Source organism: Lepisosteus oculatus, chromosome 1 (genome assembly GCF_040954835.1).
Source record: "Lepisosteus oculatus isolate fLepOcu1 chromosome 1, fLepOcu1.hap2, whole genome shotgun sequence".
In the NCBI taxonomy this organism is placed as follows: domain Eukaryota; kingdom Metazoa; phylum Chordata; class Actinopteri; order Semionotiformes; family Lepisosteidae; genus Lepisosteus; species Lepisosteus oculatus.
The window spans coordinates 10,851,763-10,872,131 of record NC_090696.1 but is presented as its reverse complement, the minus strand read 5'-3'; the positions used below and the strand labels follow the sequence as shown (position 1 = coordinate 10,872,131).

The following is a 20,369-nucleotide window of genomic DNA, read 5'->3' as shown; positions in this document are numbered from 1 at the left end:
ACAACTGCTGAGCTCCAGTGGGTTCGGTTAGGATAGAGTACAGGAAATGATTCATTACACAGTTGTAGGTATCTAGAACAGTTTTTGCCATCTGGTGAATGAGGCTCAAACTCGGAGATCCTTGTAGAAATAGGTTGACAGACTTTTAGGTCCAGGTGGCTACTACAGTAAGTGGCCAGATGAGGAGCAAGAAGACCTCCTCTCTTTTGCTTCCTTTCTTATGTTGTTATGTTTTTTTGCCATTTATTTGTGGTTAATCAACAAAAGGTCCCCTTAATCACACACTTTACTGGTATAGAATGTAAACAACAAAAAATCGTTATGGAGATAAAAGCTGAAATTTGCTTAGTCGTTAAACAATGAGTTTAATTTAGATAATTAACCTGCCAGGTAAGGTTGTGTGTATCAGCACTGCTATTTTTACTCACAAATCCTTCTGAAGCTACCAAATGCGTTGACTTTGCCACTAAGCCTTTAATAAAAAGCTGCTCACCTGCTAATTTACAATATTTTATTTTGGAATTATTCCAGAAGATATCTTATATAGAGTACAGTGCCTTTGTGACTAACAGCACATATGATCGATACCACAATGTGTTTTTTTTTTAGAAGATATTAATGAAAGAAGGCTTGATCCTTCTAGCCCTGGCTTAAAGTCTTTCTAGGAATCTGGACAGCTAGAGGAAGGATTTTTTGAAACTGTCTGTATGAAAGCCAAATTTTCCCTTAATCCTGAATCAAAGCTGCGATTTATTAATGCACTCTTGGATTCAGTCAATCTATATTTAATTTTAAAGCCTAGGCAGAAATGCTGAAGCAGGTAAATGTGGAGCAGAAAAAAGAGACATCTTTGGAAAAGTTTGTGTACCTAGAACTTTCAAAGTTTATCCTGCCATACAATTTCTGTTGCTGTATCTTTCACAACAGTGTGAAATTATTTTAAGGCCCGTACAATCCAGTGTGATTGCACGAGAAATGTTTCAGTTAAGAGGAGGCTGTTTGGCTCTTCTTTCGCATTTCATTTTTATTAGTTTATCAAATCATGTTGATCTCTAAATTTAGTCCTCTTTGCACATTTCTAATGACATACCTGGCTTCTTCATTGCTGATGCTGGAATTGTTTTGACTGAAATTAAACTGAATTTAAGACGCCAATAAGAACTAAAAATAGGTCATTACTTTCCGACAATTTCAAATTGTTTCCAAGAAAGTTTTTTTTTGTATTCTTAAATGTAAAAGGTTCTGTAAATACACATTGGTACTGAAGGTTAACTATACTAAATATTTATTATTGCACAGTTCATTTCACAATCAAGGTTGTTTTTAATGTATGTATTATTATAGTTTTGCACTACTGCATTAAATCTAACTCTAACCTGAGGTTAATTTATTTTCCATAAACTGGTTTATACTGATGAAACTACGTACACCTCTTACACGTTTTAACAGAGCTCTGATCAATACTCTGATAACATTTAAAATCTTTTAATGACAATGTTTTTGTGCTCTCAAGTACCACTTTATGTTTACAATTGTAACTCTACTTATTCTCAAAATACGATTGATATTCTCCACGAAGCCCTCCATTCTTTTACATCAGTTTCCTTTTTCTAACCAAAGCAGATTTGTTGCTGAAATTGAAATGAGAGATTGTCTCATCTAAATTATTGGAACTAATTCCAAGCAAAAATGTCAATATATACATGTATTAATTCATTAAGAACAGGTGGTAGGGGAAGATCACATTTGTGAAAAGCTAGCATATAGGTGTATTTAGGTTAGTATTATCTTGTGCAAGACTATTTACATTTTTATAAGCCATTAAGTTTAGTCTTTTCAGTATAGAATGTAGATTATTGCAAAGTTTCAGGTAAAGTACTTTAGACTAAATAAGACCCAAGGTCTTGAATGTGGAGATGATTCTAAAACTTGGCTAGATGGACACTTAAACATATTGTTCCTACTGATCTGGTATTAAACACATGGGTGTTTGACAGAAACCGCCCTCGCTCACTCTCCTGCCAAGAGGAGAATATGTCCGACACCAGTACACTCGCCTTCAGGGAGAGCAGCACGGTCAAGAGGACGCAAGGGTCTGTCGCCATTTTCCCAGCAGTGCTGAGAGTCGCAACAGATACTTCGGATGTAGGATGCTAGGATGAGATGTACAAGAATTTTTACATTTTAGTTTTGTGTATCTATTTTTCCAAAACAGTAAATAACATGGTGGACACGATATTCTAATGCTCTTCTTCTGTGTGAAAGTGATTGCTTCTGTGATGTGCTCCGGGTTAAAAAAAGCAAGGTACATTTGTTACAGCAAAGAGATGCTGAACCAGAAATAGATTCTTAATTGGAATTTTGATGAAAGTCATGTTTAGTTATAAGTCATCTTTGTTCCTGTAAACTTGTATTATTTTATGCCAAAAATCACGTCCTCTTTCTGTTCAAAATCTGCCCATTTTGCTTGCCTGTTTTTTTCACCCATGCAGTGTGAGCAGAATTACAGCCAGCTGTCGACCTCTTTGTGGAGAGACTTATGGCTCTAGAGGTCTGGTTTTGCCAGTAATACCTTAAGACAGCTGAATTAAAGTGATTTTGGTTTTATAACTCTGAGTTTATTCACCTCCTTAATGCTGACTTCTCTGTACATCAGTGGTAAGATATGTTTGACCAAAGACAAATTTTGGTAGTCAGCACATCTATCATAGTTTATACTCTCATATACAGTAAATTATACTTTTCTAATCTTTATTATTAACTGTAAGAGTTACTAATGTCATCATCATTTAATTTGAGAAAATCTGAGAATTTTCTAGGTTTGCCTTAAGACATTACTAGTTGTTCTTAAAAACACTTACTTCACATTCAAAATAGTGCATGCATGGCTTTCTAGCAACTAGAGCATGACTTGTATGGGAATGATTGCCACTTTAAAGTCACGAAGACTTGGTTAGTTTTGCGGACATTTTGCAGGTATCATTTTATATTTTTCTATCCCCTCAGTGGAAAGAGAGAATTTATGTACAGTTTTAAAGTCAATCCAATAGAAAGATTATTTCAACGGAAAATGCTGATTTAAGTTTTGTTATGATTATGGTTAGTTATGGTGTGGCTTTAATTAGCATTGATTAATATTGGTCTGGGTTTTTTTTGAGAGACTTAGCCTTGTGCAAACAAGTTAATTTTGTTTTATAGAAAAGATATTTTGTGCTCAAGAACTCCTGTGGTATTTTGAAAGTAGTACATTACATCCATAACAAATCATACAGATACAGTTATAAAATAATCTAACCACAAAAGTGCTATTTAAGAGTACATTGATAAGCGACAAACTTAATGTGGAGATCTTAACTGTTCAGTCCTGTTTATATATTAACTTGCTTCTATTCAGAAACACTTGTAAGCAATTTTGAAACGAACCTTATTCTAGGCTTTTGTACACTTTTCTGAATTGCTGAAAACAAAATGTTTTGTTAATTAAAATATCTACTCTTGAGTCTGATTGCAGTCTATCTTCTGTTTTATGATTTGTAATGCTAAATTTCTTCTTTAATGCACTCAGTAGTGCCTAGACGTGAGAATGTGAAGACTGATAACTCATGTTTTCCTTTAACCTGAATATCTAGTCAGAATCTCAACACTTCATCAGTCAGTGGAGCTGTGAAGAGCAGTTGAAAGGCGTTTGAACAGGGCGATAGCATTCAGCTCAAATCACGTACTTACTTTGAATTAATTTCCTGAGAAGTTTGTGGATCATGCATTACCAGCCACTTGCTGTTGGTCCCCTGATGAGAACTGTTGCTCGATATGCAGCATACTGAAACAAGTGACTTCTAGAAAAAAAAGCTTTGTGTTACCTGCGTTGTGCTGATTTTCATGAGACTCCACAGGTGTTTAAGAGTGTCTGAGACCCTTAATCTCTTTGAGATGTTTCTATTTCTCTGGTTGTTAAATTCAAATGTACTTTACATACATAATTTATAAAGATCAGTTTGAATCTTTTTGTCCAGTGTAACACGGCTCCATCGTACCAAGTCTGTTACAGGAAGTGGAATCTGTATAGTGGCAAATCCTCCCATGACAGGAGACCCAGTCTTTCGGTTTCTACTCTGTCTGGGGAGTTTTACAACATGGCTGTGAAGCCATTGGTACTGGAGACGGATGTCTGTCAAAGTGCTGGGCAGAGAAGGACTTTAGTTAGGGATAATACTAGAGGACTGAGCCTGTTACAGAATGTAATGTCATCCAGTCAAAACCTGAACAGGGCAGAATTGTGAAAAGAAATCAAATGTTAACATGCTTCATGGAACGTACATGAAATGTATGCCCTCAATTTATTATCTTGATGCTGTACAAGTTGTGGTGTACAGTACTCCTTTGTACACTGTCAGTACAGTGATATTAAAATAAAGCTAGTAATTTATTAAACGATAAGTAGATTTTATTTTACCCATCTGAGTGGGCTCTGAATGTTACCTCATTGGTTTCTATTTAAGGATTAGTAGCTGGAAAAACTGACCTAGTTTTGTAAAGAATAACAAGATATCAGATATTGATCTTACTTTTTTTTTCTCCTCATGAACAATGAATGAGAAATGAAGACTCAGGATGAAACTGAATTTAGCTATGAATTATTATTCTTTAGCAGAAGTTTGCTTTGGAGAGTACAAGTGTCTATTCAAAGTCTTATGACTGCAAGTATGCAGTTTATGTGCTGTCAGATGTCTTTATATTGATTTGTTTTTGTTGCCTTAAAATAGCAATTGAATAAATTCAGAAGACTGTTTCCTGCAAAAAGGAGTAATTCTGCTGTGGCTTCCAGCTATTTTCAGGCTAAAATACGCATCTTTTGTTCTGAGGACACTCTTCACCAATAAATCGGATTCTTAGCCAGCAACATTTTTGCTTACAACAAGCTACAAAGACGGAAAATCCAAATGTATCAATTTCTTTGTGAAATACTGATAAAATGTTAAATGTTCAGGTAAGCAGTTGTAATAGTAGTTCTCTGCATCAAATTACCAGATTCGAAGGTCAGTCTCTGTCATTTCATTATATTGGATTTGTTCGTAGCGCTCTGCTTAGAAATGTTGGTGTGATCTTGATTCTGCTTTAAACTTTGATCCCCATATTACAAGTACCGTTTGTGCATCTTTTTCCTTTGTAGTGAAATTGCCCTTATCAGGTTCTGATCCTGCTTGACCTGCTGCTAAACTGATGCTGAGAGACCTCAACATGCTACTGATCAATCTAGGAATGACAGCTAGTATGTTTTTTTCTTACTTAGCTTGCTCCTGTCCTCCCAAAATCAGTTGGGTGTTTGTTACTCCTCTGTTGCAATCGTTGCTCTAATTTTCTCCTTCGGTATTTTTAAAATGCAGAAAAAGCATGCCTTTACTTTTTAGTTTTTGATTGGTGTCTTTTTTAAAATGTTTTGCTGCCCCCCCTTTTTTAGTCCTTTTTTAATGTTGATCTTCACTTTGTACTGTTCCTTGAGTTCAGAGATATGAAATCTATAGAAATATATATGCTTTATAAATCAAAGCACAATTTGTTTTGTGTATAAGTGTAATATATAGGCATTCAATTAACCAATATATATTCCACTTGCATGTCTACATTTTTGCTTAAGTTCAAAAGGTTGTGCTTTGTTTTTAATTTTTCCTTTTCTTGATATTACGATGCATTTGATCATCTGGCATGGAATCATCAAGGCTGTTCAAGAACACTTTGGTTTCTGCAGTTAATTTATTAGTATGATCTGTTCTGAATGAGATAACAGTCCCAATCCAGCTGCTTATGTGCAGACTGTCTCAGTGATATTGCCTCAGTTTGCACTGGGCAAAGATCTGCTCCTTTTTATCATTACTGTTTGTTCTTTCTCTAGTACAGGGTGTTGTGTTAAATATCGCCTCCATTGCTTTCTTTTTACTCTAGGAAAAAGCAGAGGTAAGTTCTACACCTGAAAATGAAAAATACAGAAGACCCAACACACGCTGTTGGCTGTAGAGTCCTGTTCAGGTGTGCGGTGGTATGACTTTGGGAGCAGGGATAAGGAGCACAAAACGTAGAATGAGGGAGAGGGGGGCTAAAGAGATGTAACTCTGGAGAATTAATTCCAGGGAAATGTGAAAATAAATGAAGTTAATCAAGGACGGCTAGATGGTACTGTAGGTGTGAACCTTTTTCAAGGACAATTTTAGTTTCTTCCAGAGTAGGAATCTGGAGAAGCCAGCTCCAGGGGTGAAAGTTTCTTCTCTTTTTTTTAGTGTTAAATGTGAAATTAACTTTGTTCCTTTGCTACTCTCTCATGCTGACAGGGCTCCTCACCCTAGTCTCATTATGGCAGCGTTATTGTAGAGGGTAGAAAATTCCTTCTCCAAGCTGTCCAGTTTCACCAAACATTTAGACAAGGCACCCAATATGGCCTTTATCTACTTTTGTATTTGCCGCTATTTGTTCTTCTATTAGGCGCTATTGAAAGTTCTTGGAAAGAGATGGGAAAAGAGCTGGGTGAATGGACTGTTCTTTGTGACTGCTCTAGGCTTCAAAGCACCTTTGTTCACTTGAGACGGTGTTGCTGACCCTGTTCCTCTGTGCGGACAGCAGGCTTCCAGATATAAATCTGAATAAAGAGAGACTACAAAAGGCCCTTTGTGACACTGCGTTGTGGATGGCTTCTGTGGTACAGTTCCCCTTTTTCTCTTCAGCAAGGACGTGCTACGTATCAGCATACTTGTCAGTCAACAGCTGAAGAAACTTCAGCCTTCTGTTCCACTGAGCGCTAGCAGTGGAATCAGCACAAAAGCAATTTCCCTGAAGATACCATTAATCGTTTTTGTAACAAGCACACATGCTAGACAGGCAAGTTATTCACTGTGTTGTTTCTCAAGGTAAGTTCTGTATCAGTAGTTTCTAATTTACACTATTAAGCCATCACTTTATAGGCCTGTAAATGTGAAATGTTCTAGCTTCACATTTTACAAGCAAATGACCCCATTAATTTATGAAAATGTATGTGCTGCCACTGTAAAAAATGTATACAGTTTGCCGGATACGTTAAATAAATCAAAGCCACATTACATGTAGTCACAGTAGTACAACAAGTACAGTCCCATAGCTTAATCCATTTCAGTGTTGTAAAATGCCTTTTGAAGGAAGCTGTGCATGAAATGTGCAACATAAAATTTATCATCACCTTGTATGCCCATCTGAGGAAGGCTTTACAGCTGAAATGTTTTTTACTTCCATCTCCGTGTTGAATTTACTCGTTGCGTTGGCGCTTTGGTATTGTTAATACTAGTTAATTTTCGTTTCATATGCAAATATAAAACACTACTTCTTCTGCTATGTTGAAGCTTTGCACCTGACTTGACAAGCCTTTGTATGCAGCAATATTAAACACTGGCTGGCAGGCAAATTTGAAAAGTAAATGTTAACGGTTTAATCAACAGCAAAGCAATTTGAAGCACTCGCAAGCTGACGGATTTCATTTGTAATTCTGACCTATGATTTTAGAACCACTTCTAATTTCGTAAAGAAGGAAGTGGGACCTGTAGAAATTAGATAACCAGCTCAGTGATAACAAATGAAGTTGAATTATTTTCATCATTAAGCAATAATTTTGTGTTTTTGTGTGCAGTTTTACAGCTGGATAAAGGACAGGCCTCTGTTTTCCTCTTCTTTACTTTGATTTCCCAGTCCATTGGCTTTGGCATGTTTGCTTAACAAAGGATTTGAGTGTCTAGTGGAATTCTTTGTCTCTTGTTGCTCGGTAGACCTGTGGCATCATTAGATGGGGAATTTCTGTAACATATTCACCACCACTGCAGTTACTGAGTCAGCACACATGCCCACAAAAGCAGGACCTTCAGAAGCTGAAGTGTGAGAATGAATAATTCCGACTTCAAAAAGAGCAAAGAAAAGCTACATCTGTATCCCAAAACACTGGTGTACAGCATGGCTATCATTGGCATAATACTGTCAGGTAGTGCACTATGTGAGAGACATTTAGCCCTTAGCACAGGGGTGTTTTCTTCTCACATTCTCTTAAAGTACCATTGAACAATCAAAGCACTTTAGTCAAATGTACTGGATCACTAATACATTTTAGCTTAAAGGAATTTGTGATGCTCATCTTATATGCAGGTTCTTTCAGTATACAGGAGACAGGTTGGGTTGCAACACTGTGATTCCTTATACTATGAATAACTTGCCTCCGGGTGGTCTGTGTACACACAGTTTTGAGAGAACTTGTCCCTTGCTGTAGTGTAGAACCTTAAGTTCATTCTAAAATGGATCTTTGCAGAGAGACAGACATATGTTGCACGTGACATTTCAGGAATAACTGAAAGGCAAAAATAACCATTGTGCCACGTGTGGAAATATTTTGTAGGTTGTAATGCATATGCCATGATCACATCTAACCTCATTCATGGCAGCAGCAGAGAGTGGCCAGGGCTGTCATCAGACTATTAAACCTTCTTGAAAAACTGCTTGGATTCAGAGCACCATAGAGGGGATGAGCATTCTCCGGAAGATAGCCTTTTTCATAATTTAACTTATTTTAAAATCTTCGCTTAACTGTGGTGATCAAGGATTAAGGAGCTTATGACTCTAATTAGCTTTTTCGAGGCGTTTAATGAATCAGAAAGGTGATTTTGTTTCATACTTTGATTGTAGAATATCAGCATTTCGGCAATCTCATTTCTCGGTCAATCTATTTATGTCCTGTATTTTGGAAAACATTAAATATTTTTAGCTTTTGAGTGTTTTGAGTGTCCTCATAAGAAAATAAACTAAGTATTTCCCTGTATTTGCCAGGCATTCTGATATACCTCTTGTTTCAGTGTTTTTACTTTTAGGTATTTGTTGATTATCTCTTTTCTGGTTTGCATTTTAAATAAGAAGTACAGTGACATCTGCTGGCCGGTTAATGTAACAGTATTCAAAGAGCTACATAATACCTGAAAGAATAACATCACCATCATGTTTTAAAATGTATTTTGATGCATTGCTGTATAAAACAAAAATATTGTAAGTGAGAGGTTGCTGTTTGGCCCATTTAGGTGCTAATCGCTAACTAATCCCAAGAATCCCAAGAAGCTCATCCTAATGTTTTTTTAAAGACACTGGATAAAGGACTTCAAGACCATTGTCACAGTCACTTACAAGCTCTTGTCACTTACAAGTTTTATTGAAAACAAATCTGTTTTGTAAAGGAAGACTTCAGTCCATGCAGTTGGCGTTGCAGTGTTTTTTGCAAGTATAAACCAACAGGATGAATTTTTTCAGTATTTCTTGCAGGTTATTGATAAGGGTCGGTTCAAAAAAGGCTTACATGTACCACAGAGGAGACAACTAACCACTGGTTATCAAGGTTTCTGTATTATTTTAGGGTTTTGGGTTGTATTTGTATGCTACAGTTAGACATATTAAGAGACAATCTTTTTTACCAAATGATTGTGTTCTGCCGATATCCAAAAAAGAAATTCCCTGATCTTTCTCAAAACATTTTAACGCACGCATTTTTAATCATAGAACAAACAATGCTGATGTTCAATTCTTGTAATTCCTGAAAATGAAAATGTTTGCTTTTTTTCCCCAGAGTGGGCGTTTTGTGTGCATACGCTGCCAATCAGAACCTCAGCACTCAGCTAAGGGGTGTTAGGAGACTTGTCAACAGTAACTTCAAAGATCTGAAAATGTTTGTCAATGAGACTCCAGCGGTAAGGCCTTACAGCTGTGCACTGTTGTATGCTTAGTTTTTGTACATTTTGTAATAAAACTTTAAAATTACTGTTTAGTGAACATATTTAGTACAGTGTTGGTTTCATTTGTTCATGGTTTATTAAAGGTATCATTTAGTAGATGCCTGCCTGTAACAGTTTATCAATTAATGTGGTTTCAGTAAAACAATTTTTATTTTTTAATTGAAATATAGCTTTTTATTTCCTCTGGGTTTCACTTTTTTTATTATCATTATTTCCTCACATATGGTTTAAAAAATGCGGGGATTATTTCCATGTCAGCAAGAGAGCTATAGATAGATAAGTACTCACCTGAGGAGCCTCATTGGCAGATGACCTTAAGCTCTTCAGCCTAATAGAACTTAACCCCATGTATCCCTAACCATTCTCTCAAGTTGCAGTGCTTTTATTAATATATGACTTCTTTTTCATTCTGTTCTATTTTGTCATTTTGTGCAGAAAAGTGTGCATTAAGTACATTACCCTAGACCAGACATTACCAGTGGGTGTTCTCCTCCACCAAACACAGAAATGATCAAAATAATTACCAAAGCCCTTGGTTATGTGGATATTAAGCACATTTAAATGTCCCTCTGAAGCATACACAGTTCATCTAATTTATTGACAACATTAGATTCTTATTTCCCACGATTTTAAGGTCTGAAGCCACTGTCTGTTCAGAGTGGAGTGCCCCTTAGTAAGCAACTTTATTTCTACTAAGTCAATAAAGGAACCTAACATTTCAATCCAGTGATCTTAACAAACAAACCCAGTTATCCTCTGCTATATTTTCCTTAACGTTCATTGAAATAAGATTAAAAATGTATTAAAGGGTAGTGTTTGTCTCTGTTTTAACATCAATTTGTTTATATTTCAGCAAATTGAGTACCTTTCTGCACAATATAATACTGCCAAGAACAAAGTCCTTTCTGACCTAGATAGTAAGTAGACCTCTTGCGTATCTAATAATAGAGACCTCTTGCGTGACATAATTTCTTGACAAATGTTCATGTTCCTGTTTCTGGATTGTGTCTTCAGGCATTTTTGGCAGTAAATGACTACTGGATTGTTACTGAGTCCTCCTGCATGGAGTAACCAAAATTAAACCAAGATATTGTAGAGTATGATGTGTTTTCATTTGTCTTTAGAATATATTTTTATCTTTGCTGTTCATGAAGTGTTTTATATATGTCATGTATGTGGCTTTTTCCAGAGGCCTCTAAGCTAATTCTTTCCATTTGGTAGTGGCAGCTGGTGGTTTTGTACAGATTGGTACTAAACTTTGAATTGTGCTTGGCAGGTGAATAATAGAAATTCTCCTTTTGTACAAAAGAGTGATCATTTATGCACAAACATGTTTAGAATAAATGTTTTTTTAAAAAATAATTTTACATTATAAGCTCATTGACCTTTTGATATTTACCATGAAGGACAAGGTGAAAATGTTAATTTAACCTTGACTTAGTAAAATATATGAAGTAAAAACATAAAATATATCTTTTTTATTCCAGTACATTTTACATTAGATATGATTTTTTTATTTTTTTTATTTTAAAGGAGGCAGTGTTATTCTTAAAAGACTAGCCAAAAATCATGTTCTACAAACACTTGAATTTAAATAGTTTACAGGAGACTGCAGTTGTCTTGCTCCAGTTCGCATGCTGTTTATAAAGGTTTAAACAGGCCTATGGAGTTATAAAATAAAAAAGACAGGGGTATTTGCATTTTTTGCTTCACTTTTTGGAGCTAATAAAGAGAGCTACCAATGCAGAAAGAGATCTTGAAAAATCACTGCTCTCACTTCTTCGCTAATCGGCAACAGCTAACAGTCCCTTAATAATCCTTTAAAACCTTGCTCTTTACATTTTTCTGTTAATTTGCAATTTTTTTGCATAATTTGCAATTTGAATTTTCTCCTCATCCTCTTCAGATATAGGCCTGTTACTCGGCAACAGCATCCACCAGCAGCTGGGAAAGGAAGTACGTCCTGCGCTGGACGGGGCATTAAGTATGGCTGGAGGTAAGATATTCATATTACATATTACTAGTCCACTAGTTCATTCTGAAACTTGATTCTTCGTGGAATTTGTGAATTGTGTGGTGCTCTCATTTCACATGACATGTTGAAACGACTTTTATCTTAAAATTTGATAGCTGTTTTATTTTGCTTTGCAATCAAACTGACTTTTCAGGGATTTGGCTGTCGTTTTTGTTGCAAAGGAAATTGGCATGTGGAACAACCTAACAGGTCTAATCTTAAAATACCTTTAAGTTAAAACAAACCATACTTTAGAATTTGAGAGTGATTTGATCATTCCTTGATTGATTGGTTTTTGAAGTGAGCTCAGTTGGTCTCCTTTATATATTTGGAGTTAGTAGGCCCTTGAATTCCTGTAAATGAATAATTAGATTTCAGAAATACTTTATAGTATCTGTCCATCTTAATGGTTTGTATTTGTATTTTGCAGTTCCTTTTAAAAAGTGTATTGAAAAATCATTTTTTATCTTTGACATCAGAATGTGCTGTTGAAAGAATTCAATAAGCAGATCCATGTTATTTTCTTTAAACATCTTTTTATGTTACCTGTTATGCAAACTTGAATAAAGTTCTCAATTCCCACTAACAAGTAGAATTGCCAAACTGCCTCAGAGGATCAGCAAACAGAAGGCAGTATGGTTTCCATCTGTCAGTCTGGAGCTTTTCTAACATTTCCTTTCCCATGCTGAAGTCAAAAATAACTTTGTCTTGGCTTATTTGGTCCTTTACTGGAACAACCTTTCTTATTCATACCACCATCTTGCTGTGCCTCCTGGTGCCAAGTTCTCCCATCTTCCTGTCATATTCTTATCTATCATAATGGATCAGATAACAAAAGGTGTAACACGTTCCTTTTCCTCATTTTCCTGCTGTTATAATTGAACGTAATTCTCCATTTTGATACACTTTTAATACACCCAAGTCTCACTATAGGACTGTGCAAATGCAAGGACTGTAATACCACAGCTGTGCATCAGATCCTTCTTTCTGACTTGCCTGAAAAGTTGTCAGACGTGGTTTGATTTTTATTTCAGCATTAGGTTTTCTTAAGCCTGTATTTGTTTAATAATCATTTTCTAAAGGTAGAATCTGTCGGTTTGTCTTACAAAGATATCTCAAATCGCCCAGAGCCAAAGAGAAATTATTCTGTCTATCTGTCCCTTTCGCTCAAATCCTTTGGGCATCTTGAGCTCTGCCCAGACTCGCTGATAGATATCTGGCATCTCCCTCTAGGTTGTGTGCAGGTATACAGTACTAGGCAGTAACAGAGAGTTTTGGTTTGTTAAAAACGTATTAAAATAATTCATACTTCTTAGTTTCCTTGAACACACAGATTTTTATATTTTGCCAAGTGTAATTGGAGTCACTATAGATTTTTACTGTTGCCTTCACGCACACTCGTTAAAATGTAAAGAACTATCCCACTTCATATTCTTTTCTTTTTCATTTTCTTAGTTTTTCCATCATTTCTTCAATTTTTTTCTTTTCCTTTTGGCTTGAAGTCAAAGTGGAAAGGGCTATCAAAGGTAACAGTTACTGGAACCCGACAAGTGCTGTGAACTGTGAACCTACTTTTGTGTCATTTTTAATGTGGTGTCGTCTTGTTTCAGTTCTTCAGTGCGTGACCATTACCAAATAACAAAAAGTAGACAGTTTCTATTGATTCCTATTTCCCACTGGGCTGGTCAAAACCCACCATATGAATTATAGATAAGAGGTAAAATATATATATATAAGCTTTATAGTCTTTATTGTCATTTTAAGTTTTAAGTGTACACAGCAGTTCAGGATTTTAAATAGTGATCTGTTCCATTCAACATGTACATGTGTTTCTTATTTAGACAATCCTGAAACTTACTAGCAAGTTTCTCTATGTAGCATGTCAAGTCTGTGATTGTTAGTTGTACATAATTTTGTTGTACACTATTGCAACCTCAAAGGCTAGAATCCTAACTTCTAAATTTTGACTCCTGAATTTATTTGTTTGAGGTATTTGCTTACTTCTGAACAGTTGAAAACTGCACGTATAAAGAGCAAAAACATCAGTATTACTTATCTGATTTGAAAAAACACACATTTCCCTTACCTTTCATAAGTCTGTTGACAAAACAACGTCTTACTGATATTCTCCAGCAACGAAATCTTCTGAATCTAAGAGAAATTGAAGAAGTTAAAATAGAAATGACAAAAATAAGTCTTGAATTAGCCTAAATGTTTTTAGTTCATACACACGGGCACAGAATATGCACATTTATTCCCCTTTTGCTGTTGCTTTAATGGCGTGCTGCTGTAAAATGGACTGATTCACAGTGTACAGTATGCAATGTGTTTGGTATTCGGAGAGGGGCAGATGGTGATGAATCCTGATGCTTGCCAACATCCTCAAATATGCACATCTGGTACCGATTGATCCCTAATTGATTGTTACGTTGTTTTTCAACCAAAACGATAGACACAAAATTATCTGTTCCAGGATTTTTTCCTTTGACAGATGTTTTTGTGTTGCTGTGGTGTAATAAAAGACACAACCATAGTTATGCCCATAAATGAGTGCTAGTAATTAAGGCCCTTTGCATATGGAATCGCCAGTGTCTCTCGTCTAGAGACGGCTGTTCGCGATGGCAGAGATGTGGTGGGTTTTGACAGCATGGCCCCTGACTGTCGCGAGCTTGCGGTTGAGGTGTGGAGTCTAACGCCCTTTGCCTGTCCCGCTGTGCGCAGCGATGAGGGAGACCAAGGAGGCGCTGGAGAACGTCAGCGTCTCGCTGGAGATCCTGCAGGACGGCACCCAAAAGCTGCAGCTGAACCTGAGCCACGAGAGATCCAGCCTGAGCAACACCCTCAACGACCCCGCCTGCTCCGCCCCCGGCGTCTCTGACACCTGCCGAGCCATCAGGGGCACCCTGGGACAGCTCACCATCAACGCCAACTTCTCCGGGGTACGAGCTTGTGGAGCCCCCGATGTGTGACTGTCATTACACAGTACTGTACCGCCTTTGCTTCCTGTCCCGTCCTTGAATCAGGATCAGGTCCTGTTTACAGGCTTAGAAGCCCTCTGCAAAGACAGAAATAATACTGTTAATTACAAATCAACAAAAAACCCTAGTTTTCTTGGGCTTGTGTAAATTTCCTTTGTGATTCATTTAATATCTATATTTAACATTAATTTTGCAATCTTTTAAATAGAATTATGCATATTTTTCAGCTCCCTGATGTGAATACACAGCTAGTAAATGTGAATAACGTTCTCAAGACTGACCTCAGCAACATCGTTCAAAAGGTGAGCATTCTTTCACTGGTAAAAGAATAAATGAATCACAACCTTGACTAATATCTTACTTGAGCCTTCACCCCTGTTTTATTTCCTGTTTTGTTCATTTAAATAAATTCCAATGATAGGATAGAAAGTCTGAGCATTTTTCTTTTCCATATTCCAGAAAGCATTCCACTTCACAGTAGGATTGGGGTGTTTAAAAACTGCAAGGAGGCAGTTGAAAAGAAAATAATATTGTCAGCACTGGAGCTTTGTAATCTTCCAGCTCTTCATTCTCTTTATGCAAATTCAATTCTAGGTCCTTCACTTCTCAATTATCCATTGGGCATCCTCAATTGAGTTTGTACCCCACTCTACACTCACAATTTCACTGTTTACTCTTTGATATCTTTTCACAGGAAAAGGAAAATTCCTTGCAAGTGAATATGTACAGATCTGATTGTTTTTTGCACAATATGGTAGAGAGCTCCCTGGCTGTAATGTTAACTTGCATTGAATTGTACAGATTTTTGCTGAATAGTTTTCTTCTATAGAGTATTATATTGATTATATGTTAATATCCTTATATGTTAATATCCTATAATAGCCTTCTGACTCTAATTTGTGGACTGTTTTGTCCACACATCTTGATTTCTTTGTGTTTTGCATGATTTTTTATACATACAGTACGTATAACTTTTTGTAAAGCTGATCTGTGTATTCTTATAAATTAACTTAACCATCTTTGTTTTGCTTTTACCTTTTCACCTGTTCCACACCCATGATGTGTTGATGTGGCAAAATCTAGAATATTTCCAGTAGGACTTTTTATAAACTGTTTCTTAAACTTTTTTTACCACTAAACTGTTTTGACATAAAACTGTTTACAACCCTTTTGATACAGCACACCAGTAGATGTCCAATTTAAGACTTGCAGCTTTTCCTTTCAGGGCTGAAAAACAAGATGGAATGATGGTTTACATCTTTGTATTATGCAAGTGTAATTATACCTTTCGTATATGCGTTTGATATTTACTTGTTCTTGTATCCCCTGACAGGGCTATTCAACATTTAATGACACTCCAGGCATGGTGAAGAACCAGACAAAGAATGTTGTTTCAGGTAAGTGAAATGTCAATTTGTATGTTCTTGTTTTTATCGGGGGCTTTCAGCACAGAACGCAAGTTGTAATTATGTAACACCTTAAGATTTCTTCAGCTCCTTCTAAAGCAAGACATCTGGTTTCAATTGTATTCAGCCACAAAACACCTCGCCTGTTCCAAATAGCAAATTCCTCTTCAGTTTGACATTCCATCAAATTATTCTTAGATTTATATGCTGCTTACTCCCTGCTTTCTGCTGGATACTGAGAAACAAAACATGTGTTCCTGTATCTTAGCCTAAATTCCTCAGGCCCAGTCCTTTGACTTCAAAGTTGTACCATTATTATTAGTTGTATCATTGTTGCTTTGTCATGGCCAGTGATCACTAGCACTGACTTTTAAGAGTACATTTCTTATTTCTGATATAAAGACGTGCAGGCACAAGCATATTCTGCAAAAATAAGTTGGAAGACTGTGATTGAGATCATACAGTATGTTATATGTAATAACCTCAGAAAGTAGAGAACTTCACCTTGACTTTGAATATTAACCTCACAGGATTAGTGCAAATCCAGTAATTGGAGATCTGGGACACTCTTAACAATGGTTTAGCGAATTATTTTGTTGTTGAAACAATCATTTAATATTTCACCCAATCATCTTTGGAAAACAAATAACACAAAAAGATGTAACCTGGAAATAAATGTTGGTGGTTAAGATATTTTAGACAGTGTGGAGAAGTGTTTTTGTAGGTTGTGGATTCAAATCCTTAATGCTCTTTTACCCTTGAACAAAAACGATCTTGTAAAATGCCCAGTTTTATAAGTGGTTACTAACGTTTGTTGCTTTCAATAAGAGCCAAAAGTATTACATGACAGTAATTATTAAACATGCATAATGTAATATATTTAGTGATTTTAGGGAAGCAAAATCCAAACTCTACACTTTTTTTCTCCAATTATATTGTCCTTTGTGCAACTCAAACCAAAGAGACTCATGTTTTGTAACAGACAATGTGAAGTCTTTCCTGTCATTAAGTGCAAATCTTTTAAGGATAAAACGGTGGTTTGTGTTTGAGTTTAAAAACCTGGTTTGTTAACTTTTGAGTAACTGTTTTATTTAACTGTATTTTGTGTTTTTGTTTTTTGTATTCTGTATTTGTGGGACCTTGTAAAAAATCACAGCCCTGCCTCGTAAGTTTCTTCGCATATGTTAACGGAGCTGTGATGGTGTTGTGCGTTAGCATGTGATTATGCAGTCCTGGTGTTTTGTCATCTTTCATTGCACCCTTCCACTGACATCAAACACAAAGTGACTGGTATATTCTGTAGAATACTAGGAATGTCTTAAGTACTTTGTGTGCAAAATATGGTACTTAGGCATAGTCAAGTAAAATGTATTGTTTTATGTTTTTTTAACTACATCTGTTATATGTGTGTTTACATTACACACGCATATATCCTGATTGTAGTAGATCCATAATTTAAGCATTATTAGTTTGTTCTCCCTTAGATCAAAGTTCATTCACTGCATGCTAGGACATTATAGAAGTTCTTCAATATTCTTCTGTCATTTACATGTCCCACATTTCTCACTACAGTACTTCTGACAGCAGTACTGTTGTATTGCTCTATTCTGCAATGTCATTCAGTGAAGCTGGTTTAATCCCTGCTAGTGTGGTATTTCCATCCTTCTGACAGCTAACCCCATGAATCCCACTAGTCTTCCACTCTGTGGTATCTATTATTGATAGTTCTCATCTGGCAGCCGGTCAAGACCAGTGCTTTCTCTTTGCAGGTGTCAAGGGCATGCTGGATAGCATAGGATCCAATATCTCCAGCTTCTCCAAGCAGTTCCCTATCCAGAGCACCCTAGTCAACTTCACCCTGTACATCAGCCAGAGCCAGGCAATGATCGAGAACTACTATCCCCAGATTGACCAGTATGACTTTTACAGGTATGAACAGCATTGGCTCGAGAGACTTCAGCTTTTCCAGGGTTTTCAAATCTGCCACGGGAAACGTGCCTTTTAAGGACTTTGCTTGGTTCTCAGCTTGGGGATATGAACCTTTTGAGCTAAATGGGCCTGATGGGCCAAAACCCATTTTGTAATTTTTCTTATGTTCTTTTTGAACATAGTGCCCCTTAGCGGTTCCTTAATTTCCGAGATCGCTGAAGGAGTCTGCACGCTGTTGAACTGTTTCCCTTCTTCGCTCCATGCTGCAGGTGGCTGGGCTGTGTGGCGGCGTGTTGCATGGTGGCTCTGATCCTCACCTTCAACTTCCTGGGCCTGCTGTGCGGCTCCTGTGGGCATGACAAGCAGGCATCCCCCACGACCAGGGGCTGCGTGTCCAACACTGGGGGCAACCTGCTCATGGCGTGAGTAACCCCTCGGTTCAGCTCTGGATAACAGCTAGCAATTCTCTCCAAAGGCAAGAAAACCCAACTAGCCGAGAAGTCCCGCAGTACCCCTTCGCTGCTTTAAAACAGTTTGTTTTTAATTTCTGTGATCCCTGTATTTGGGGTGCTTGAGCGCGCAGTTTCACGTGTATGTGATGGGAACTTTCATTTCTGGGTAGAATTACTTCATGCAGTGCCCACTGGGTGTGCGGGTTCAACTACAGGGGTTTCCTGAGCCACATGTTCGGAGATAAAAATAAGCGTTTTGCAGTGCTTTTAAAAATGTGCTTCAGAGCCTTCAGTTCACAACTTTGAGGAATCTCTTCAGATCCAATGTTGAAAATGTTGAAAGCAGGAATTCTATTCAGAAATCAAGCGTATCGGGAAGAATGGATTTATTAATATTTGTTCCAAAAATGAAAATGATTTTTTGATTGTTTAAAGGAAAAGGGTTATTTCTACACTGTTCCACCTTATGGCTACAAAAAGCATTTGTTTCTCACTTATTTTGCCTTTGAAAATTTTGCTTGCTTGCTTGCGAGTGACCAGTTTATTTGGAAGTAGCAGAATAAGTGGCCTGTTGTATATTGTATCTGATGTTAATTATGTGTGCCTTCGTTTAGATTGTTTTCAGATGTATTCCTGCTGTTTATATAGACCACCTTTAGATCCTTAATATGTGCATGCTGCTAACAAACAGCTCTTTACATTCTCTGTTGCAAGCTCTGTTAGTTTGCCAGGACTGCAGTGATTAAATACATAGCTTTAATTAAATGATATTAGCAGTAATACTAGACATTAATGAGGGTTTATGAATGGGAAAAAGAAAGAGATCTTTCAGTACTGAAAGTGCATTTTTGTAATCAGTTGTGAAACCTGTACCTTATTTTTCTTGCAGTGGTGTTGGGTTCAGTTTCATCTTCTCCTGGGTGCTGATGATCGTGGTGGTGATCACCTTTGTTATTGGGGGCAATCTGGAGAAACTGATCTGTGAGCCTTTTGAGAACAGAGAATTATTTAAGGCAAGTCAAAAGAGTTGGCGCAGTTCTCCCAAGCTTGTTTTACAGTTCAAAGGATCAAATGGCATTTGCTGTGAATTTGCAGAAACCATTCATTCACTTAGAAAAATTGCTGTGCTTTACAAATGCACAAAAGAAATGTTCATTTGAACAGGTATTTTTAAATGCATTTGTGGCACCTTGAACCCTATTAGAGCAATCACATTTTTAAGTTTTTTATTGGTTTTATTTTTTTGTAAATGCATGCTCAAAATATGGGAAACTTTTATAATGTATTTTTTTTAATTTATGAAATTCTTTAGTATAGTTTTAGGAGATAAAAACAGGCACTGTGATCCCCGTGTGTGTATCATATTTTGGTACCATTACCATTAGTCCTAAGCCTGCATGTATTAAGACTTAAATTCACTTCCTCTGCATCATCATAATTCAATAAGACAATTTCAGAAAAAAATATATTTAGTGCAGTTACTGTAGCTAATCTGGTACACAACAGTTTGACTCTATTCACAACGCTTTGGAAAGATATGAGGAGCCAGCGTACTAGTTTCTGATTCCTGTCAGAGTCACCATTTCAATGATATATTGTAAATATACTTTAAGGATGCTTTACAACAGCTTTGAACCTCTGTCTCTGGGGCTCCTCTTAACCAGTAAGCACTAATCATACAAATTCCTGACCATACACACAGGCATAGTGGCACATGAAACTTCTCAACCATGACACAAGCCTGCATGCTCTTCAGAAGGATGCATGTATACTGTTTCTCTGACTGGTGAATATTCAGTAAATGCAGGAAACAA

At 36.7% G+C, this 20,369-nt stretch overlaps 1 protein-coding gene across 16 annotated transcripts in view; it reads left to right on the top strand.

Moving 5' to 3' along the window:
* The window catches only part of prom1a (prominin 1a), a 92,074-nt gene that overhangs the window by 56,899 nt on the left and 14,806 nt on the right, over positions 1–20,369 (top strand). For 10 of the 16 annotated variants that reach the window (XM_015343930.2, XM_069194231.1, XM_015343934.2 and 7 more), the window contains 10 exons: positions 9,611–9,731; positions 10,630–10,693; positions 11,683–11,772; positions 13,293–13,316; positions 14,512–14,729; positions 14,996–15,070; positions 16,102–16,165; positions 17,944–18,103; positions 18,373–18,525; positions 19,445–19,568. In XM_015343930.2, coding sequence (XP_015199416.1) covers positions 9,611–9,731; positions 10,630–10,693; positions 11,683–11,772; positions 13,293–13,316; positions 14,512–14,729; positions 14,996–15,070; positions 16,102–16,165; positions 17,944–18,103; positions 18,373–18,525; positions 19,445–19,568 — 1,093 coding nt within the window. The remainder of the gene's footprint in view (positions 1–9,610; positions 9,732–10,629; positions 10,694–11,682; positions 11,773–13,292; positions 13,317–14,511; positions 14,730–14,995; positions 15,071–16,101; positions 16,166–17,943; positions 18,104–18,372; positions 18,526–19,444; positions 19,569–20,369) is intronic. The other 6 variants (XM_015343940.2, XM_015343937.2, XM_015343935.2 and 3 more) reach the window with 1 other exon arrangement.